General features: G+C 45.0%; 1 protein-coding gene across 1 annotated transcript in view; it reads left to right on the plus strand.

The window, feature by feature from the left end:
- Nucleotides 1-24,437, plus strand: part of CLPB (caseinolytic mitochondrial matrix peptidase chaperone subunit B) — a 143,174-nt gene that overhangs the window by 52,492 nt on the left and 66,245 nt on the right. Inside the window, exon 5 of the mRNA XM_030332063.1 lies at nucleotides 20,208-20,336. Coding sequence (XP_030187923.1) covers nucleotides 20,208-20,336 — 129 coding nt within the window. The remainder of the gene's footprint in view (nucleotides 1-20,207; nucleotides 20,337-24,437) is intronic.

Here is a 24,437-nt window from a genome sequence, read left to right on the forward strand (position 1 = left end):
CCCCGCCTTCTATATGCAAAATGCAATCCTGTCTCTGGGACTGGCCCCTCAATTTACCATTATGACCCAGAACAAATGTGGACCTTCTCTGTGCCTTGACGTTTATGTTTGTAAAATGCAGTGGTCATAAGCACCTCCCAAAGGTGTCATGTGGGTTGTTTGGATTTTAGAAGAAAGAGGCAATGTGCACCCGTACTAGGGTTTGTCACATGTCTGTCGGAGGGTAGTCAGTGAAGTCAGTCTTGGTTGCCTCTGGTGAGTGGTTCTTTGAAAGTGAGGTCTAGGAGAGGATGGGTTGCTTTGGCTACAGGCAGAAATGAATATTTTACTTTTGGGCTTTTGCTTGTTCGGGCGGTCTCCTCCCTCCCTGTCTGTTATCCTGTGTTGCTTACAGAGGCTGAGATACCCCTGTTTATAGCAACAGGGCAGCCGAGCAGTGCTGCTTCAGGGTCGGCAGTGATGCCAGGAAGACAGCCAGCCACACTGACTGCCTGAGGGTCGGAACGTTGACTGGAGGGACGTCCAGTCAGGGGAGTGGTGCGCTCAGCCCTCAGAGCTGTCAGTGAGGCTGCCAGACTGACATAGCTCTGGTAGCCCAGAGCAGAGGGGTTGTTGCTGCCCCAGCAAGGTTTCTCAAGTCAGCAGCACGAGAGCAATGTTAAGAGCATCAGAGCATTGCTGCCCTGGTGAAGTGTCGAGTTGCCCTCCCCCTACCTCTCTACCTCTCTACCTCTCTAAACCTACTCCTTGTGTCAAGCTCCACCGCTATGGCTAGACCCTCTACAAAGCCTTTACTGTCCTTGGCAATAATTGCAACCTGCCCTCAGCTGTTCTTTTGAATGTTCTCTAAATCTTGACCTTTTATATGGTTATTTGAACTCTCATCTGCCCATATGTCTGTTCTCTCCTCCTCAGCTGACAGTTCCATGTGCAGGCCATGACCTATGCCTCTTTGGATTCCCCACTGAGCTGGAGGAATTATGTTCACTTCATGTTTCAGAGGAGAATTTCATAAGTACCAAACTTGCCCTATATTTGCAGCTTGCTATGTGGAGACTTGCTTTGTGGGCTATCCTCTCTTTACTCAAACACAGTATTACTGTCCTCAGCTCTGTCTTCTGTCCAGATGCTCTCACCAAAAAGCAAGGAGGAACATTTGCTGAGAGAGCAGAGCCAGGTGGAAGGGAAGGGATTGTTTGAATAAGTACCCTCTCACCTGCTCTCAGGATTCCAGCAGGGTTCAGTCATTATTTTAAAAAAAAATTTTTTTTTAATGCTTATTTATTTTTGAGAGAGACAGAGTGCAAACAGAGGAGAGGCAGAGAGAGAGAAGATACAGAATCAGAAGCAGACTCCAGGCTCTGAGCTGTCAGCACAGAGCCCGATGCAGGGCTCAAAACTCCCAAGCCGTGAGATCATGGACCTGAGCTGAAGCCGACGCTCAACGAACTGAGCCACCCAGCTGCCCTTCAATCATTATTTTTGATTTCACAGAATCTCAGAGCTGTGAAGCCGTGTAGTCTAACCTTTACTTTCACGCCAGTCCCCAACCCCTGCATTCTTTTATGTCTTTGTTATCTCCAGATTGATGCTCATATCCAACATTCTACTCTAGATCCATAGTCAGTATACTTTTCCTAGAAAGAGCTGTATAGTGGCTTTTAAGCTTTGTGGGCCTCAGTTTTGATTACTCAGCTTGGCCACTATAGTGCAGAAGCAGTTACAGACAATACACAAATAAATGTGCATGGATATGAACCAGTAAAACTTTATTTACAAAATAGGCAGTAGGCTGGATTTGGCCCATAGACTGTAGTTTGCTAACCCTGTTGTAGATATTTTCTTTCTTCCTTCCTTCCTTTTTCTTAACTTCTCCTCTTCTCTTCTTTTTTCTTCCTTCCTTCCTTCCTTCCTTCCTTCCTTTCTTCCTTCCTTCCTACCTTCCTTCCTTTCCACTGCCTGCCTGCCTCCTGTGAATTTTTAACTCTCACACTAGCCATACTGCATTCTGTATAGGTAGGTAGATAGACAAGAAAAATATTGGAAAAGGCTATTATATTCCTTATGAAATAAAGATTAAAATGTTAAGTATCTCATTTTGTATGATCTGCAGATTTGGTGTGTAGGCTTTCTATGGATTCATATGACATTCCTATTTAACAGGCGCTGTTCTAGGCATTGGTGAATTAGACAGACAAGATCCCTGCTATCATGTACTTTATGTGCTAGTCTTTGGTTTAAATGTTCATAAGGATTCCATTCAGTACAGAGCCTTGGACCTCATAATCAGGACAATTTGGAAGCATTATTCAACATTCACAACTGAATCCACCAAACTTCATTTATCTCTAGCCTCCATTTGTCCACAGAATTTTAAGAGATTTTCTTAGATTTCTTGCGAAAATAAAAATGTGTTTAGCATTTGCCATATTTTTTTTTCTTTTTTTTTTTTTTTTTGCCCAGTAACCCTTTCCCCAAAAGATACTAAATTATTCTGGCATGGCCTTGTGTTATCCATAGAGAACCCATATTGATACCCAGTAATTACCTAAGTGTTAAAGAACCATTAAAAAAAAAATACTAGAATTTTGTCAGAATCATTGATGAACTCAATCTTGCAGCTTGCAGGATATGCCTGTCTTTGCACTTGTTTTGTTGTTGTTGTTAAATTCCAGACTGCATCATTGCCTGCCACAGTTTTCTGGCAGCTTATCTGATTTTCCCTGACCTATCAGTTTGAATGTGGTCTCCCCTCCAACTTCATGTATGCTAAGTCCTAAAAAGTGACAGTCCTTTAGAATCATCCCAAGACTCTCTTCTCTCCTTACCAAGACTTTAGCTCCTTCTTAACCAGATTTTCTTTCTTTTTTTCATTTAAAGATATCTCATTCTTTCATCTATTCAACCACTATTTATTGCCTACTGTATCCAATTCTGGGTTATTCTCATTGATGAAATAGACAGAAACAGAAGAATCTTGTGGTTCTCTTTCCTTTGGATTGGACATACTTTTTCACAGGAGGTTACCTGACTTATGGGATGTGTGAGGAAGCTAGAATAGAATACGAGATGTGAGCCCCTTGCCCAGAGTGTGTCCAAGCAAATCCAGAGGAAAGTCAAAGGCTCAGTTGGACAGTCCTTCACCTTTGGAGCAGAGGCCATGCTAAGTCCATCAAATTTACTAAATTTCTAGTAGAATTTCTGTGGGTCTTATACTGTGCTCAGTACTGAAAGGTGAGTTGTAGTTTGTGACCTTGGAAGGATCTCCCCAAATCCCAGTAATATATCATTTTTCTGCCTTATCGGTATCGTGAACATCAAGAGATAAAGTATATGACGTGTGAATTGTAAAGTGCTCTACAGTTGTAATTGCTTGTTAGTTTTATTTCTTTATAATTCAGTAGCATTTACTGAGTGTCAGGCACTCTGCCAGATGCTGGGAATGTAGAAATGAATATACATGGTCTAGCCAGTCAACAGTGCTCCCAGTCAAGTGAGAAGACAGACCTATGAACAAGACACCACAGTACAGGGTGATAAATGCAAAGGTAGACGTACAAAGAATATAGATAGCCCTGATAAAGGCAATGATGAGTTCTACTTGAGGGCAGGCTGCTATCTAGGAAGTCACTTTGAATTGGGTCTTAAGTATGAGTGGGAGATTGACGGGCAGACTAAGAGGGATGGATCTTCCAGGCAGAAGGAACAACACATGCAGAGAGACATGGGGTGGGTCGGTGATAGCAGGTGGACTCATCTGCCACAGTGCTGAGAAAATAGCAAGAAGTAAGACTAGAGAGGGAAGCAGGGTTCCACATGAGAAGAACATTGTAGGACAGTTCTAGGGTGCTCACACTGTTTTCTGGAGGCCATTAAAGGATTTTAAGCAAGGAGATGCTCAGTTTACGTTTGCATTTTAGATGGATCATTCTGATGGGGTGGAGGATGAAATTGGAGGGGAGTGATCAGCAATGGCTCTTGACCTTTAGGGGATGATAGGCCCCTTTGAGAATTGGATGAGAAGCTATGTTTGTCTCCCCCAAAATGCACTTATAATTTCTAGGGATTCTTAAAAGTGATCTTTGGGAATGGAGAAAGTAGATACGAACAACATACTATGAGGTTGAGTTCTTAGCCGAATGTGGAAATAGGTGGAAAAGGAGGTATCCGTGGTGACATCCCAATTTCTGATTTGGGTGAACAGTTGGATGTATGGGTCTGGAGCTCAAAGGAGAAGTCAGGAGATAGGATGTAGGAGCCCCCTGCGTTTACTTGGTAGGGACTACAGTGGATGTGACTAAAATTGCCCAAGGAAAAGAGTTAAGGTAAGAGGTGAGGGGACAAGGTGTGAGGAGGAAAGAGGATCCAAACAAGGGGACCAAAGGTATCAGAGAAGTGCCCTTGTTATCTCTATTCTGCCTGCTCAGCACAGGCACAGTCTAGAAAGGAAAGAAACTTCTGTGACCTCCTTTCTGAGACTTTATTATTGGTTGCCCCATTCCTAGTGAAACCCTTCTCCTGTTTTACATATGACCATTGCTCCTTGGCAAGAAGCCTGCTCAGTCAGGCACATTACAGTATTTCCCACCTTTGTCAGAGTTGGTGTTTCTGGGCAGAGGGCAGGTCTGCTAGTGCAAGTGATACAGGAGTGCGTGGCATAGAAACCCTGCTGGCCTGACTGTTCTGTCCATTGTCGTTAGCCCTCAAGAGTGGCATCTTCAGAGGCATAATGGTGTCCTGGAGAAAGGTCAGACTTTGGTGCCAGGCAGTTATCTAAGCTCTATTCGTCTAAGTTCTGTAACTTACAAGCTGTATGGTCTTAAGCAAGTGACTTAAGGTTCTTGAATATCAGTTGTCTCCTCGCTAACATAGGGATAACAATACTCATCTACAGGGCTATTAGGATGACTAGAGATAACTAAAGCATAGTGTAAAGGATAATGTCATTTGATGAAGAATTTCTCTACTGTAGTGGGTTTTGACTCCATGCAAACCTTCCTTGGAGGTACTGAGCAACTCATCACTCAAGGAGCATTGACAGAGGCTTGGATGTCTGCCCATCAGGGATTCTGTATAGAGGATTCTTGCCCTGGGTCATTGGACAATATGGCCTCCAAGGCCCCTGTCAGCCATGTGATTTCTAAGATTCTAGAAACTCCAGGCTCACCATCAGAGCAGGTAATGTACTTAGAAGTAGGATTTGAGCTGGGCTTTGGAGGGTGGAAAGGAAAGGAAAAAAGAAGGGATATTCTAAGCAGGGACACGGCTTAAACAAAGGCACATAGAGGGGACAGATGTGGAGGGGAACGTGGAGATCACTGCTGCTTCTCTACCAACTCATTCCCCGATCTTGACCACATTCCATTCAGTGCCTTGCTCCCCACCCATGCTCACTCCAGGAGAGTTCCACTTGTGGCTGGCCGATGGGTGGTGGGTCCCAATCCTCAGGTGGAGGAGGCAATAAATTAACGATAACAGTAAACAAGTCGCCCAGCCAAGGATGCCGCAGGCTGCTTGTAAGTAACTGTTATAAACATTGGGTGTCTGGGGCTGTCAGAAATGCAAGCGAGCACTCTGAGCGCCTCTCATATGTACAATTAAAACAATAAAACACGGCAGAAACATGACCAGAATAGGATATAAATCAGCTTCTCTTCTCAGCTCCAAGTGGTGGCTGAATAAAGATGAGTCGTGCAGAAGCTGGGTTGGTATAGGACCCTTCTGGGGAGTAGGCCGTACCTCCCAAGGCTAACCCCAATAGCCTGGGTGGTCCCCTTCCCACAGCTCCAGGGGCTGTAGGCCCTGGCCTGCTCCAGCTGACCTCCCCATCTCTGTGTCTTTAGATGGGGGACAGGACGATGCAAGCTGGCGCATCACAAACCAGTGGACAAGTGCCCTGGAGTTCAGGAGATGGCTAGGAGTTCCCACTGGCGGTAATGGAACGGCTCTCTATAACATTTCTCCCCCTCCCCAGGACGTGCCAGGGAGTCGTCTCATCTTAGCTCATCTATTCAGTATAAGTTAATCACCCAGCACCCACTGTGTGCCCAGCCCCTCTATCCCCTTGGAAAGCACAAATTTAGATGGAAGAATAAGCCTCCCAAGGGCGTAAGAGAGGTCCCCAGTCTTTGAGTAGCATGATTTAAGTCTACAGATGTTAGTTCTGGCCTTGGGCTTGTACTGCTTTTAAAAACTCGTCTGGACTTTCTCCCTGGAAGAGACCCTATTTTGCCACTTTAAGCTTCACTCCTAGTGAGGTTGTGGGCTAATGCCATAAGTACAGAACACTTAATAGCTATGACACCTGCAGTATTTTTTTGTACCTCTCTGAGGCTCTGTCTCCTTGTTTGTAAAATAAAGGTTACCAGAAGAGTTAGAGATAGTATATTTATCCCTAGCCTAAAACCTAGAACATAGAAGGAATTCCACTAATGTAAATTTCTGTTTTTATATCATCATCATTATCCTCACCATACTTTTATGGAACTTCATTCAGAATCTTTGACATGGGCTTCCAAATGCTATTCAGTGGTAGCAAACTGTTGTCTGTAAAGAGCCAAATATTTAGAGTCTGAGGAGTGGCCTGGTCATCACCTAACTGTGTGACTTTGGGCGTTTCTCTTTATTTCTCTGAGCCTTGATTTTTTCATCTATAGAAAAGAGTAAACTATTGGTTTATTATAAAGATCAAATTGAAGTACTTAGAAAGCACTTGAGAAGATACAAGGCATTGTGCAAATGTGTGAGATACTAGTAAGAAAAGTAAATCATAATAATAAAGATTGAAGACTGGACCAAGACAGTCTTTGACAAGTGTCCAGTCAGAGGTGCAGATAATAAGGACTATCAGAGCTCAAAGAAGAGAATCTCTGGTTGAAGCAGTCAAGGAAATAAAATGGTATCTGAGCCCCAAAGTATAAGAAGGTTTTATGGAGGGCCTGAAGGTGGGTGCAGTTGGGTGTGAGGGGTTGTATTATATCCACAACAGTGAGGAAAAGAAAAATGTGTTTCAGGCTGTTAAGTGAACTTGTCCAGATGAAGCAGCCATACAGCAGGTTTATTTTGAAGAGTAGTGAACGGGAAAGATGTGGCATTAGTAGACTGGGGCCAGGTCTAGATACTTGGACTTTATCCTTTAGACAGAGAGGAGCCTTGATGGCTCTAGAGGAGAGGGCACCACAGGAACTGATCCCTTGCAGGGTGGAGAAGCAAGGGGAGGTAATAATAAGATAATGGTGATGAGGTGGCTGCAGCAGCAGGTAACACTGATGCTGTGTGCCCGTAGCAGCCCTGTGATGTAGGCACTAAAGGAAACTGAGGCAGAGAGATGCAGCCAAAATGCCAGCGGAACTGTCTCCTGCTCTTACACAGAACCCGGCCACCAGAGCAGCCTCTAGGTGTCCCACACTTAGCCCAGAACCTCTGCTGGTCCAGAGTCTTGGAAGGCTTGGGAATCTGCCAGGCCAAAAGCTATTTGGGCAAGTTATTATTTTTAATAATGTCCCTGCCTCTTCCTCATCAATGTCACAGCCTTGTCACTCCTCCAGGGCCAGCGGTTCTACATCTCATTTCTCAGCAGTGCCAGCCACTACAGAGTCACCAGGATGGACAGTGCACTGTGAATCCATCACGCCTGTTAGCCAACTTCAAGATGAAGTGTATCAGCCAGTTAGGTTAATTGTTCCCCTCCTTTTAGCCATATTTATATATGGTTGACTAGGAGAGGGAGATAGACGAGTTGACATGTTTTGTTAAAAAGAATAAATTTGATACATTTATAAAGATAAAGGAAAAGTGGGATGAGGTGGCAAAGGACTAGTCTTGTGATTTTTAACTGATTTACATATTTTGTGTATAAATATTTTTTCATCAAAAGTTCCAAATCAGGGATGGGTCCCACACACCACACAAAATATATTAGAGACATTTATATGGATAGCAGGAAGGGAGACAGAGGGCTGAAATTTTCCAGGCACCCAGTGATTGATGGGGGCTGAGGCTCCCCCTGACGCTTTATTGAGTTTCCGATGATTATCTCTCGCTGAGACATTTTTTACAGATGACGGTCGAGCTGTCACAATGGACCATGGGGGAAAAAAAAACAACAATAATAACACTTTAATCTTTTTACTGCACTGCTCCCTAGTATCTCAGATTCATCTTCCCTGACGCACGCAGTTCATTATTCTGCCCCTCCCTGGATGGGAAATAAAGGAAAATAAATATATATGTAGACACACTTACCCACATACATACACACACACGGACTGGATATAAAAGAGACCACCTCAGAACCAGAGAGAGGCAGAATTTATTGTTCTTTTTGCAAGTGTTGAGGTTTATTAGTAGAGATGCTGGGTTGGCTTGGAATTGGCTATTAATTACAGCATTTTGTATTTGTTTTTATTGCAAGTTTTTAACATTTTGAAGAAAAGGCAGAGAAGAGGCAAGCAGGTATAGAGATGGGGAGCACAGAGGGACCAGGTTTGGCCAACCAAGTAGCATAACTGGCTGAAAGGCAGAGAGGGCAGGCTCTTCCTCTTGTTGCCAGCCCTACCCGGAGGATCCCTGGAGCTGAAAGAATTCTGCTTTAGTTGGGATGGGGGCAAAGCAGGGGCAGTGGGGGAGGTTTAAGCTCAGAGTAATGATTGGCCACCTCAGAGGGACTCTAGATGGCTGTGAGATGTTACTGCTGTGAGAGTTAGATGAGATGGGAAGAAGAGGGTCAAACACAGTGCCAACGTGTCTACAGACAGCAGAGTAACACATTCTTAAGAGTTTGCCCCACTCTCTGAATATGATGGTATGAAGGTGACATGTGGGCTCTGGAAAGCTCGACCTAGGTCTATGTTCAAAGAAGGGGTCTTGGCCCAGAGAGGATGCCACACTGCCTAGCACCACAGGCAGGGTCAACAACCTGTCTTCTTGAAGTTCTAGGCCAACCTTCCTGTTCTCCCCCTTCCTTTTCATGGGGGTGAGAGAAGATGAGTTTGGGGTCCTTGGGGGAAGGCTGCCCTTGATGTGCCTTCAGTAGAGTAAGTGCGGACCCAGTATTACCTTTAATTCTTCAAACCTTTTCTGAGCTCCTAGTAGAAGGTAGTAATGAGATAAGCAGAGTCCTGTTCTTAAGGAGAAATTTTCCGGTCCATGGGCAGAGAACATGGTGTCTGTGAGAACCATTTTCAAGTGGGGTCTGGTATCCCACCCATAGGCCAACCTAGAGACCACGGGTGCCTTCTTTGTATGAAGGATAAAAAGATGTGTAAGACACAGTATCTGTTCCTTCAAAAACCTGTTTTCTGCTTGGGGAGACAAACTCCAACATCCACTCACTAAGGAAGTATTTATTGAGCACCTGCCATGTTCAAGAATATACATAAGAGGCAACTGAGAACATTTAAGACTAAAAAGAGAATGGTAACTAATTTGATACAGGCTAGACATTACTCAAATGCACAGAGGGAAAGGAGATCGGTGAAGATCAGCCTGCTTAAATCATAAAGGATGAGTAACATATAGATAAAAGGAATAATGATGTCATGTAATCACATAGAGAAAAGAGTACAAGCCTTGGAGTTAAACAGAGCAGCTCAATTATTAAATATCATTGTGACCTGAAACAATTTATACAACCCTGTAAGTCATGGTTTCTTCATTAATTAACTAGGAATAATAATAATAACAGCCTAATGATTCTTGGGAGGAAAATAGTTGTAAAGTTCCCAGCACAATACCTGGCATATAGTAAGTGCTCAATAAATGGAGGCCATTTTTTTCTTACTTCACCAAGAGTTATATATTTATTTGAGTATTGGAGAAAGACTCTAAGTCCTAGGGTATTAGGCATCAGCACTCACCTGTGACCCTCTACTGAGTATGAAATGGGCTCTTGCAATGAGCCTGACACATTGTACAGTGTTAATCTGAGAGGTGATTCTCGTCAGAGTTGGAGTGGCATCAGGAAGAGGAAAGGGCACAATAATAAATGTATTAACATTATTGACTATCTACTGTATGTCAGGCAGTGTGCTCACCTCCTTACATACACTTTTAAAAATATAACCGCTTTGTTGAGATTTAATTCAGATACTGTACAGTTCGGTCATTTAAAATGTGTAAGTCAGGGATGCCTGGGTGGCTCATTGGATTGAGCGTTGGAACTCTTGATTTTGGCTCAGGTCTTGATCCCAGGGTCATGGGATCAAGCCCCATGTCAGGCTTTGCGCTGGGTGTAGAGCCTGCTTGAGATTCCCTCTCTCTCTCTTTCTCTGTCTCTCTCTGTCCCTCTCTCTCCCTCTATCTTTTTTTCCCCTTCTCCTTCATACCCACTCCCCCCCCACTTGTACACATGCTGTCTTTTTTTTTTTTAAGTTTTACATTTATTTATTTTTGAGAGGCAGAGAGAGACAGAGTACTAGTGGGGGAGGGGCAGAGAGAGGAGACAGAGAATCCAAAGCAGGCTCCAGGCTCCCAAGCTGTCAGCACAGAGCCCAGGGCTCAAACCCACAAACCGTGAGATCATGACCTGAGCCGAAGGCAGACGCTTAACTGACTGAGCCACCCAGGTGCCCCAACATGCTCTCTTTCTAAAATACATACATATATAAATACATAAAGTCAGTGTGTAAGTCAGTGGCTTATAATATATGCACAAGAGTTGTGCATTCATCACCGCAGTCAAGTTTTAGAACATTTCCATCACTCCATAAAAAGAAATTCCATTCTCCATTTCCTCTCAACTCCTCCTAACTTTAGACAGCCACTAATCTACTTTGTTTCTATAGCTTTGCATATTCTGGACATTTCATATACATGGAGTCATACAATATGTGATCTTTTGGACTGACTTCTTTCACTTAGCATGTTTTCAAGGTTCATCCGTGTTGTGGCATGTGTCAGTGCTGCATTCCTTTTCCATAGCTTAATGGTCCGTTAATGAATGGACCACATTTCATTTCTCCATTTATCAGTTGAGGGACATTTGGGTTGTTTCTCCTTTTGGCTACTATGAATAATACTACTGTGAATATTTGTGTACACGTTTTTGTGTGAACATAATGTTTTCAGTTTTCTTGGCTTTATACCTAGCAGTAGAATTGCTTGGTCATAGGATAACTCTCTGTTTAACCTTTTGCAGAACTGCTAGACTATTTTCCAAAGAGGCTGCACCATCTTACATTCCCACCAGCTGGGTATGAAGGGTCCAGTTTTTCTGCATCCTCAGCAGCTCTTGTTACTGCCTGTCTTTTTTACTTTGGCCATCCTGATGGATGTGAAGTTGCATCTTGTGGTTTTGATTTGCATTTCCTTGATGGCTAATGATGTTGATCATCTTTTCATGTGCCTCATGGCCATTTGTATATATATCCACTCAGATCCTTCATCTGTGTTTTAATTGGGCTTGCCATTGAATCTTGCAAGGTAGGTGGTGATATCTGTTTTACAGATGAGGAGACAGATTCTGAGAGATGTTAAGTATTTTGATCAAAGTTATACAGTGAGTTTTGCTCCCCAGTCTCCTCAGTCATTATTGACCTCTGCACAATACTGCCTGCTAAGGATTCATGGTAGGATCACCAGGGTCCTCTTATGGGGAGTCTTGCCAGCAGGAAGGGAGGAGTTGAGACATTAACTAGGACTAGGTGGGAAAAGCCTCTGAAAGTCAGAGGAATATGGATATATTAACAGCTCCAGGACTAGGAAAATGGCCATTTCCTAGGTGCCAACCATTTCCTGTGCCCCTTACTATACCACATCATCTCTGATTTTCACAGCAACCCAGTTCATAGATATTTATGTTCCCATTTTACCAATGATGAATTTGAGGTCCAGAGGGACAAAGTAATTTTCCAGAGTCAGTAGGATCAGAATTTGGTTCTCTTGAACTCAAAATTCTGAACTCTTTCCTGCCAGAGATATTTTATAAAAGATGGATTTCTTTCAGTGTTATTTGCAGGATTTACAAGCTCTGCAGGCCATGGCCCAGCCCATGGAAAGTACTTAATAAATGTTTGGTGGATGAATGAGGAGATAGACTAGAGTATATGGTGTAAAAGGACCAATTCCAACTGGGATTCTGGAGGCAGGCAGAAGGAGGTATAAGTGAGATATTGGAGGTCTCATCCCAAGGCTTGGTGTCCTGGGGGCTTTGCTCTAAGTTTCTAAACATAGGGCTTGGGAAGAGTGCTCTGATGCCCAGACATCCTTAGCTTCTCTGGAGCAGGACGAAGCAGGTGGAGGCGGGATGGGTTTGACTAGCCTTGTATCTTTCTTGTGTTTGTCACAAGAACATTAGAGTGGGAGGGACCCTCAGAGACCATCTAGTTTGATGCTTCTTAGAGTTTTCTCTGAGGAGCAACACAAAGGGCTTTTTTAAACTGTACATTCCCAGGCCCTGCCTACTAAAAATTGCTGAGATGGGGGCCTAAGAATCAACATTTAAAAAAAAATTTGTTTTTAACGTTTATTTATTTTATAGAGACAGACAGAGAAAGAACATGAGCCGGGGAAGGGCAGAGAGAGGAGACACAGAATCTGAAGCAGGCTCCCGGCTCTGAACTGTCAGCACAGAACCCGACTCGAGGCTCGAACCCATGAACTGCGAGATCATGACCTGAACCAAAGTCACATGCTTAACCGACTGAGCCATCCAGGTGCCCCAAGAGTCAACATTTTTTTTTTTACAAGTTACCCTGGTGGTTTTGTTCCCACTAAAGTTTAAGAACCACTGGTGTAGAAAAACTCTTCAACTTTAAAAATAGGGAATCTGGGGGTGCCTGGGTGGTTCGGTTGGTTAAGCATACGACACTTGATTTTGGCTCAGGTCATGATTTCGTGGTTCGTGAGATCGAGCCCCATGTTGGGCTTTGTGCTGACAGTGTGGAGCCTGCTTGGGATTCTCTCTGTCCCTCGCTCTCTGCCCCTCCCCTGCTCACATTCATACTCTCTGTCTCTAAAAATAAATAAACTTTAAAAAAATGAAAATAGGGAATCTGGGGGCACAGAGGGATTGAAATGCATCTTCAGTTAGTGAAAGAGTCATTTTTGAATCCAGTTCTCTTGTCTCTTGATCTTTTTTGTTCTTGCTGTTCTCCATGCTGCTTAATCCCCTAAGAAAAATCATTGCATTGCATGCCCATAGTTTTCAAGGTAGAATCCAAATACTCTGAGTCAGGTCTCTGCCTCCCTGGGCAATCTCATCTCTGCCCGCAGCATTCTAGGCTTACTGAAAGACTCAGTTTCTCCAGGGGCCAGGTAGTGCAGACTTCATGCCCTGGCCTTTGCACATACTTTCTTTCCTAGAATGCCCTTCTTCCTCTCTCCATCTGGCAAGATCCTCTTCATCCTCAAGACCGTTCTTCTGGGAGATTCCTCCCCAAGCCACATGACCTGTGCCCCGTCTTTGCTGCCATTAGACCCTGTGCATGTATGATTCTCATAGCACTTACTCTTTTGAGGAGCTCAGTGTTGGTGTGCTCATGGGCAGGCAGATGGTTGAAGGTTCTCATGTTGAGTGCTATAGATGTATAAAATACTGAGGTGATGCTATATGAAATATATACAGAAAATGTTATGAACTAGTTACTGTTATCCATGATCTAACTGGGGGTCAGAGGGAAATTTTAACACAAGAAAGTATTACAAGGGGTATTGTTAGGCAATAAATGATTAACTGGTCAGATGGGTATGCCTAATCAACATGACAGGCATCCAGAGCAGAGCTGGGAAGAAAGGACTTCCTGGAAGAGGAAGCTTGAACAGGGCTTTAAAGAACAAGTAGGATTTGGAGAGGAAGGAGGGTTTTCCAGGCTGTGGAAGAAAATGAAGGGCCTTGCCCTTCCCAGGGATAGTCTCGTGGTGACCCCTCACAGGAGGTCTCTCTCCTGCCCCATCCCCTGCCTGAAGACAAACACAAGAAGCAGAGCTGACAGTGTCCACACGGGTTGAAAGGTCGGCCTGCCCATGCTGGCAAGATGCTGTCTCTCAGGTTATAGCGAGGATTTAAAGAGGTAATAGATGCACAATATCTTTTTTTTTTTTAATGTTTATTTTTGAGAGAGAGAGAGACAGCACTTGAACAGGGGAAGGTCAGGGAGATGGAGACACAGAATCTGAAGCAGGCTTCAGGCTCCAAGCTGTCAGCACAGAGCCCGATGTGGGCCTCGAATGCACAGACCGTGAGATCATGACCTGAGCCAAAGTTAGATGCTCAACCGACCGAGCCACCCAGGTGCCCTGATACAGAATATCTTGAGCGGGGGGAAGCTAAGAGCCCAAGGCTTCTTCCCCGAGACTCTGATAAAAATTTAACCTACATCCTGAGCTTCAAACCAGGTTGAGCAACCCTGGTTTATGTGAGGCTTGAGCCTGCAGGCACTGACAGAAGCTGGGCGTTGAGAAGTATGAAGGATAGGGCCAGGCAGGCTCCAGATCTTGTTCTGGTCCACCACCAATTGGCAGTGTGCGTTGGGCAGGCCACCCAGCTTCTTTACCTCTGTCTTCTAATCTGTTGAGTAGAGCAATGGCATCTGTCCTAAGTTGTCATGGAATGAGGAAACAGTCACATTGAAGTACTCTCGAAACTATAAAATGCTGCACAAATGTACGGGGTTGTTCTTGCATTTGTCAGATTAGTCACAGACATTTACTCTCGTGGAGACATGCCCACATCTTTAAAAGCAAAGGCACCGCTAGACACTCCATGACATTAGATGGCACAAGTTCTGGAGTGGCAGGTAGAGGCTGGCTGAGCCTGAGGGAGAGGCACTCGTTTCTAGGGTTGCCTTTCCCCTGTACAAGGCAGTGGTAATAAAGCTTTTGTTAACCAGAGACCACCCATCTTGCCTCATATACCTTTTTTCAAAGTCTCCCCCCGTAGACTTTGCAAATGAGGACAAGTGCCATGTCTGATTCATGTCTGTGTCCCAGTGCTTAACCCAACGGAGAGCAACATTAGTAAATATTTGTGGTGATGATGTCTTAAAAAAAACAAACCCTGTTACCAGATTTGATTGTCATAATATTTAAACACATAGTGTTCCTCAAATGATTTCTTATCATACCCATTTTACAGATAGAAGAACTTAGTAGTGGCAGAGCTTAAAGTCAGGACTGTATGACCCCATTACCTTAAATCACTTTCTCACTGTGGGAGACGGTGGCTTTTTTTTTGTAATTTCAGCAGTGCTGGCAAGTGGCCAGGGCTACATGAAGGGCTTCAGGTACTACTTTCACCTCTGCTGACTCCTTGACACTGCAGAGTCCAGGGAATCCTGCAGAGTGCACATCAGGCACATACTGGCCACACCACCCAGGTATAGACTTTGCAACATCAAAAGACAGAGGTGGGAGCAGAAGGATGACAGTGGGATGCGTTATCATTCTCCCTGTGGTCAGAGGGGTGAAGAGACGGGAATGGCTGACTTAGAGGAGCAGCAGGAGCCTGAGCTCATCTCTCCCTGGGCTGGTAGAGGCCGGGAAATGTCTTCTTTTAGGAAGGAGTCAGTTCGCTGGCTGAGGATTGGCTCAGACAGGGGCCTCGAAAGACCACCTTGGTGGGCAGCTGGTGAGCCAGTCTTGAATGAGTCACTTTAGCTTTCGTGGATTTACTTACTCTTCCTCAATGAGAGTGGGTAAATATGTGAGGGCACGTGCCGCACCTCTCCCCACACCTCCTTTCCACCTTTAGCTACTTGTTTTGGATAGAGAATAGTATGACATCATATGATCTGGGGGCTTCAGCAAGATCTTCTGGGAGAGGCTTCTCAAATTGGGTGATGTCAGGAAAAGAGCTTCCTGCAAGAGCACAGAATGGGCCTAGCTGACCTGCACTGGGTCCTAACTGATTGTAGCACCCTTCTCAACTTCAGTGCTCTCATCTGTGAGATGAGAAAATAAACTTACACCTCACAGGCTTATTCTGAAATAAATAAGGAAAGGAAAATGCTCTAGATTGTAGTACACTACTCACTTCCAAAGAGTATTCTGTGGAACACTAGTGCTACAGGATTTTAACAAGGACAAGGGAGAAAGAGCTGTCAAACAGGGTACTGCTGACTAACACCAAATTAAACAGCTGGTTCTTAGTCAGCAGTGCGCCTTTCAGAAGGGAAGAGTGTATGCAGGATTCCCCAAATGGGACCACTTTTCACAGACAGAATGAACTTTGGAAGCACAAGACCAGACAGGAAGGATAATAGCTGACATTTACTGAGAGGTACTATATGCCAGGCACTGTTCCAAGCCCCTTTGCTCATAGTGTCTTGTTTAATCCTTAAAACATCCCATGAGAGGGTACTGCTATTTCCATTTACAGATAAACTTGGCACAGAGAGGTTAGGTAAGTTACCCAAGATACACAGTCAGTAAGTTCAGAACTGGGATCCAAATACCAGGGTCTGGCTCCTGAGCTCACTTATTTAACAGCCACACTCTAAAACAAGGTAATATTAGGACCTTATTTATGTATTACGCATTTATTCACTAATTCATCAAGTATCTGTGAAGTGTGTATCTATGTCCAGACACCAAACTGGACACTGGGGATACAGCTTTGAAGACAGTCACACTTCCTGTCCTCAGTGAGCATTTGGTCTAGTAGGGAACATAGTCAAGTACACAGATGGTTACAACAGAATATGATAAATACTGTAATTGGGAGGTGCTTAAGGTGCCAAGGAAGCCCTTAGGAGGAATAACTGCCTCAAATTTAGGAAGAGTAATACTGGAGGAAGTGACTTCTAATCAGAGGCCTAAAATGAATTGGAGTTAGTCAGCTGAAGGCATGGAGAGGGAAAAGTGTTCCAGGCAGTGGAATAGTATTTGTAAAAGTTCAGAGGCAAGAAAGCTCATTAGGAAGGGCATGGTGAGAGATGAGACCTCAGAGATGAGCAGGGGTCCTCCTCACAGACATTCCTTATTAGCTAGACTATGACGCTGGTACTCTGCTGACATTTGTCCCTGAACCGAATAGCCCCAACTGTGTTCCTTGAGTTCATCTGCTTTTTATGGCAAACATCCAGTGTATACCTCTGTCATTGTCCTCACAAAACAGTGTTATAATTTGTCTGTTCTTGATTCTTGCATCAGACTGTTAATTTCTTAAAGTCAAGAATCATGTCTTATTCATTAGTGTCTCCAGAAGCTACTACTATGCGTTGATGCTCAGTAAATGTTGTTTGTTGAATAAGTGATGTGTTTTCTTTGTAAAATGGATTATATCCTTCCTGCTTTTTTGAGCCAACTATCCCTTTTCCTCAGGTTCTTCATTATATTCAACAGCTAATGTCCTGTGTGGCAGTTCAGTGATACCCTTAGGGGCTTTTGAGGTGCTGTATTCTGTGACTTCCTCTTTCAGCTTTTTATTGTGCTGTTCTTTTCCCTTCCTGCCTGGGCAGCCCTTGATTTTAATCAGTCTGCTGGATTCTGAAGCCTCCTCCCCAGGCTTCTTGTTTGTTTCTCCTAATCTGCAGTGGGCTGGAAACAAGATCACTTACTATGATTTGATAAGACTATTTGTGACTAAGAGTTAGTCATTTCTGAGTTAGGTCCTAAAGGCGACCTATGGGGAAAATGCAGATGCACGTGGGACTTGTATGTTAGCTATTCAGAGGCCTTCTTCCTGTTCTTTTTGCTCCAGGAAAGGTCAGATAACACTCAGGGGTTGGGAGAGGTCATCAGTCTGGAGAGCCTCTGTGTGGTGCAGAAGAACTGATCTATCATTAATTGACTAGACTACAAGAAAGTCTGTCTGTTCTTCAACTATACACTCCACCAACTTCATTCTAGCCAAACACTTGAAATGCTTCTACCTAAGCTCGCTTATCCTGGTGCTAGCTACAAACCTCAGACTGATCTTTATTAAGGCAAGTTCCAAGGAGAATGTGCTTGTACCTTCATTTGAGCAGAGAAAGAAGAGGGAGTGGGAACCAAGGCTAAGACCAAAATGTCTGGGCTCTGGGCTCTGATTCCCTTATTTGCAAAATTAAGTGGCAACATGATATGATGTAAAGAAAGAGGACTTGGGGGTGCTGGTGGCTCAGTCAGTTAAGCCTCTGACTTCGGCTTACGTTGTGATCTCTCAGTTCATGAGTTCAAGCCCCACGTCGGGCTCTGCACTGACAGCGTGGAGCCTACTTGGGATTCTCTCTCTGCTCCTCCCCCATTTGTGTGCACTTGCTTTCGCTCACTCTCTCTGTCTCTTAAAAAAATAAAATAGAAGAAAGAGGACTTGGATTAGACCTGGGTTTTAATCCTCACTCAACCACTCATTGACTATGTGACCTCTCTACCTCAGTTTCCTCATCTGTAAAATGGAAATTATAATACCTACTACAGAAGTTAGTTAGAAGAATTAAATAGATTGTGTGAAGTGACCATTCCAGGCAAGAGTAGAAGGTCAGTAAGTGAAATCTACTAGTATTAGGAAGAGATGTGACAGTCTTCTGGTTTGGGGGACTTTTAAATAGGAAGTCTAGTTTCACAAGAGGGGAATTGCATAGACTCCATTCCATGACCACTTGGAAAAGAATGATTTAGAAATGGTATGGTGCTTTTAACTACCTAGGCAAGGTTACCTGTTGACTAAATTATACCCTTTATCCAATGAGAGTTAAGAGGAGCCTACCTTTGCAAGCCCTATGGGCTAGGGAAGAGGGTGTACAGGTAGGTAGACCCAAATTCTGCCCCCAACAAACTCAGCTCAGGTGGGAACATAGACAGTAGCTCCAGTAATTTCTCCATGAGGCAAAAAAGAAACCCTATCCTCTATGCAGGATACTTACTGTTCTAGGTGGTCTCATTTCCCAAGGTGGGGCCCCAGAGGTGGGATAACCTTACAATTTATTGTCCAAACTGGGACTGTCCAGGACAGTAGGCATAACCCAGACCCATCCAGGGTACACTGGGACATCTGTGGTCACCCAGCCCAGAGGGTCCTGCAGAAGTGATGGAACTGGTTTTAGATTCTTTCGTATCAAATTAGAGAGAGTCATGAATATTAGCACTGGACCGAACCAAGGGTTTTTGGCTCTTTGACCACACGAAATACTTATCCTTCTTACCTTAAAAAAAATGTTCATAGTACATCATAAAAAGTGAAAAAAAAAAGACAAAACTGCAATATAGTAAGCTCTAATAGGACCTATATGCGTGTACATATATAGAGAGATACATATATATGTGCTTTGTACGATTTATATGTAAGACACACACACACACACACACACACACACACACACACACACACACACACACACACACACATATACACCAAAATATTAAATGTAGTTTCTTGAGTTGCTGAACTGTTGATGATGCCTTTTCTACTTTGTATTTTTCTGTGGTTTCAAATTTTTAATGGCTTTTTTAAAAAGTTCTTTCCAAAATACTGTTAAATACTCACTAGATTGTAAAAATCTTCAGATTAGAGAGATGTATGGCTGTTATTAGCAGAACAGTCTCTTTCTCCCACCTGACTCCTCCGTTAGCCTACCCCAACCTTCTTTATTCACCTGGATAGTTTCTCTTCACCCTTCAAGACTCTCATTTTTTGGGACACTCTCTTCCTGCTCAAAGTGAGCTAAGCTCCCCTCTGCTTTCTTTTTTTTTATTTTTTTTTTTTTAAATTTTTTTTTTCAACGTTTATTCATTTTTGGGACAGAGAGAGACAGAGCATGAACGGGGGAGGGGCAGAGAGAGAAGGAGACACAGAATCGGAAACAGGCTCCAGGCTCTGAGCCATCAGCCCAGAGCCCGACGCGGGGCTCGAACTCACAGACCGCGAGATCGTGACCTGGCTGAAGTCGGACGCTTAACCGACTGCGCCACCCAGGCGCCCCATCTCCCCTCTGCTTTCTATATCATCCTGTTATACCTCTAACATAGCATTTATCTCCGATAGCACTGTAAATATCTGTTTGTTGTCTGCCTCCTTCATTGGATTGAGTCAGGGATCATATCTGACTCTTTTCTGTGCACCCAAATGAATCCTAACACATAATAAATGTCAGTAAACATTTGTGGAATTAACTGGTTTTGCTTTACCACCTCTTGCCCTGCACAGATGGCCCAGCACTTAGTAGGTACATCATGTGTTTAGTAAGCAGGTACATGAGTGAGGGAGGAAAATAAAGAACCAAGAAAAAGGTGAGATTGGTGGCTCATGGCATTTGTTGCTAATGGAAGGGTTTGTGTTGCTGTCCCTCCAGTCCTGGTCACCCGAGAGGATGACTTCAACAACCGGCTGAACAACCGCGCCAGCTTCAAGGGCTGCACAGCCCTGCACTACGCCGTCCTTGCGGATGACTACCGCACAGTCAAGGAGCTGCTTGATGGAGGTGAGCGTGTGGGTGATGGGGGTGGGGGTTAGCAGGGAAAGAGTACCTGGCAACCTCTCTGCTCTGGAAATGCTTCCCCAGAGCTCTGTTACTCTTCCAGAGCTGGAAATGCCTCAAGGATGGCTGCACTTCATGAGAGTGGCTCTGGGCATGTGTGATTTGCCCTTCTGTGCCTGGAACATGTTCTTTTCCTATGTGTGTGTCGTATCCCACAGCATCTCCTTGTCTGCACACACTCTGAGTTTTGATTGTGACTCTCCCCATAAGTGTCCTCTCTTCTCCTCTGTGACCTCCAGGGCAGGGCTAGTGGAACAAGACAGGAGGCCTTCAAATCCCTACCAGTACAGGTCTCAAAGATATCCTTCTTGATCCCATCCCCCCACCTCAGTCTAAATTAGGCCCTTTCCATTACTCTGGGTCATGGCACCCTGTTCTTTCCTGTAATTACTCTTGTCACAATCTGGAATTAGTTTAATGTGTTCAGTAGCCTTCTCCCTAACTTGACTCTGAACTTCCTAAAGGCAGGAACCATGACTAATTAGTCCCTAGCACCTAGTACAGTACCTAGTGTAAAGTAAGAACTCAATAAATCTTTGTTCAGGACTGAATACCCTCCCTTTGGAGAGCATTGGTTTAATTGGAAAGGCAGTATATGCCATCCCCAGACAGGCTGGACTCATTCTGTCTAGGTCTGGTACAGAGTTACCTGCCACCCTGCCAAATACTTCCCAAGCTGTCACTTTCCCTCCCACTTCCCCCTATCCCACTCTGGCCTCTTCTTGGGGTAGGGAAAGAAGCATCTTGCCAGGATGTGACATGCCCAGGCCTCTGAGTGAGTGTGGCACATGACTGCCTGTGTATGCCCTTGTTGCCACTTCTTGAGAGCCTAGGGACCCTCTCTTGGGCCAAGATCCTTCTCAGTGGTCATTCTTCATAGAGCCTGGGCTCAGGAAGGGGCCTCAGAAGTCCTCTAGGTCACCCTGATTGCCTGCTCCCTCTCCTCCTGGCAGGAATCTCCAAGAGCTCACAGGGTGGCATTTTCTTGGATCCTGGCAGAGACTGAGGGAACCCTACTTCTTCCCCAGGAGTCCATTCCATTTTAGTTCTTCTCTGACTGGTTGAAATATCTTTTTAAAAATACACTGTTATTTTCTTATCTATAATTGCTGCCAACTGTCCTCTGCAACCTAATCACTTTTTCAAAATCCAGGATTCAAAGAAATTCTTTCAGTCCTAGAGCCTTTGCCTCCCCAACCTAATATTCCCAGATCATATTCTAGTCCTTGTCATGTGCTGGGCTGGAGGGATTTCCAGTAATCCCCAAACCCTGCCACCTCCTGTCAGCCACAGCCATGCTGGCTTAGAACCCAGGCCTGGCCCATCCCCCCAGCCTAGGCAGCAGAGTGTGCCTGGGCCTGGGACATGAACACTGTGAAGCACAGGACTGCTCATGGATGTGGTGACAGTGCAGGGGTGTCTGCGGATGGGATGACTGATGCTTTCAGAGCAAGAATTCACTGCTCTCAGAAGCAGAGACTTAGAAAACATCTCAAGCAAGATGCTACTCACTTTGTCCTTTGGAAAGATCTCAGGCAAGACATTTGTAGCTAAGAATTGGAGCATTCACCATGGGGCTTCTCTCTGCTGTGCCTTAAAAATCAATCAGTACTCCCAGCCATTGTCCAGTGGTTTACATTCCCTGCTTCCCCTCAGCCCCCAAACAGACAGGGAATTCACTCTAAAGAGACACCCTCTCCCCAGTCTTCCAGATCGAACACCTTTGAAATGAAGATGCACAGGCCTTTTATGAAGCACTCCCCACCCTACCCCTCCAGGCCAAGGCTGGTCCTTTGAGCCGTTCCAGGGGCATGGTTCCTGCCTGTTGACTTGGAACAGATGCCCTTAGCCCCCAACTTTACAGTTGGCCCACCTGCCTTTTTACCCAGCATCTAGTTACACCCCCTGCCCTAGTCTCCCAGCCTCAAGGGCCAAAACCATTAACCCACTTATTTCTCCTTTCCCAACCTGAACAAGTGGCCGTCACTCAAGGCCTGCAGGCCTGCCAACTTCTAACCTCCCTCCCCCTTTGACCTCTCTTGGTCTGCCTGTATGTGTGACCAGCCAACCGAGAGGCAAGATCCTGCTCCCTTGTCCTAGAGGCTATTGCCAGTCACATTTCCAAAGTCTTCTGACCTTAGGTGACCTCTTCCAAAGGGTTTCAGGGAAGGCAGCAGGGCCTGTATTTGCCACCGGCTTTGCTGCAGCAACTTAGAGGGAGGCTCTCTGTGAGATCCAAGGCAGACATAGGCACAGGGCAGCCTATGCTCACGAGATCCACACAGAACCCTTGTCTTTGAAATTACTTCATCCATAGGGATTTAAGGCCCCCAGATTGTAGAGGGTTAGAGCTAGAGTAAGCAGCCGCTCTTGCCCTCTGGCCAGCGGTCCCCATATGAGAACTGGGAGGTGGTCCAGGCAGCAGCATCAGTCTGTTAATGTGGGAAGTTCTCTGACCCCTTTAGAGGCATGGTCACTTCAGGGAAGTGTCTGAGGAAGGACACCTCAGACTTCAGAGTCAGGCCAACCTGGGTTTGAATCCCACTTCCCTCACCTACTAGCTGTATTGCCTTGGACATGTCAACTTAACTCTCTAGGCCTGCTTTCTTGTCTGTCAAATAATACCTGGGAAGTATCACAGGGGTTAGGTGAGGACCAGTGATAATAATGTCTGTAAAATCCACGATATGTGGAAGGTGCACCATGATTGTATAGAGAAGTCAGGCTCTTCCTCTGACAGTTCTAATCCTTCTTATTTCCTCCCCATGCTAAACCTCTGCTCCTGCCTAAAGGCTTCTTAATTCTGTCTTTGCCACAACTTATTTAAAACACCCTTGTGTTCCCTCTCTTCTCATTTAGACCCTTGGGCTCTTCAAGGTCTCCCTTTCTCAGGAAGCTTCTTCTGATGTTCTGGTCCATTCTGATTGCACCACCTCTGAACTCTTGCAGGGTTGGGCTGGGTGCTTAGCACAGGCTATGTCTTCATCTTTAGGAGGTCCTGAAACATAGTGAAAAGAACACAAACTTGGGAGTCTGACAGACCTGGTTTTATTTTTTTCTTCTTTTTTTGTTTTTTTTTAACGTTTATTTATTTTTGAGACAGAGAGAGACAGAGCATGAACAGGGGAGGGGCAGAGAGAGAGGGAGACACAGAATCTGAAACAGGATCCAGGCTCCGAGCTGTAAGCACAGAGCCCGACGCAGGGCTCGAACTCACGGACCGTGAGATCATGACCTGAGCTGAAGTCGGACGCTTAACGGACCGAGCCACCCAGGCGCCCCTGACAGACCTGGTTTTAAATCTCAGCTCTACATTGTCAGTGTGGGCTAGCTAGTTGTCATCTCTGAGGCCGTGGACTTCAGGGCATCCTAAGATGGATCAGGCAGATTGGCCCTGACCCTGAGAGACTCTCAGACTGGTAGAGGAGATAGATATGGAAACAGGCAGTGACAGCTGGGTGAGTGTCTGGCTGGGAGCTGGAGGACAGGGGCTCTAGGAACAAAAGGAGGAAATACCTACCTCTGCTTAGTGAGCAGGGAGGTGGAGTCAGTTACAGAAAGCTTGGGAGGAGGGGGCAGGGGTTGTGCTTAAGTCCTATCAGGAAGGATAATGAGAGTTTGCCAGACAGCTTTGCGTGGACGGTACTGAGTTCTGAATTCACAGGTAGCAATTCTCTATTCTTGAGCTCCATACAAAAGTGGAAATCTTTGTGGTTTTCATTCTGTAAACATGCTGCTTCTGCCTGTATTGTTGGCTTATGAATAGGAAAGCTCTGCCTCTGCTCTTGACTGCCAAGTACAAGAAAAGGTTGGAGGGACGCAGGGAGGGAGAGACAGGATGACTGGGATGAGGAATAATTGGGGAAGGTAGGGAGCCGCCTCCCTCAAGCCCCTGGAGCTGACTCATCCCAGTATTTTTAGGGCAGTTAAGGGTTTTTGCAGCTGTTTCCTCCGAGGGATGTGATCCCATGGCCAAATCCATCTTCCTAAGACATACCTCCAGTCATGGCAGCCTTTCTCAACTAGGATTCCTCCAGAGAATTG

This window comes from Lynx canadensis, chromosome D1 (assembly GCF_007474595.2).
Source record: "Lynx canadensis isolate LIC74 chromosome D1, mLynCan4.pri.v2, whole genome shotgun sequence".
Taxonomy (NCBI): domain Eukaryota; kingdom Metazoa; phylum Chordata; class Mammalia; order Carnivora; family Felidae; genus Lynx; species Lynx canadensis.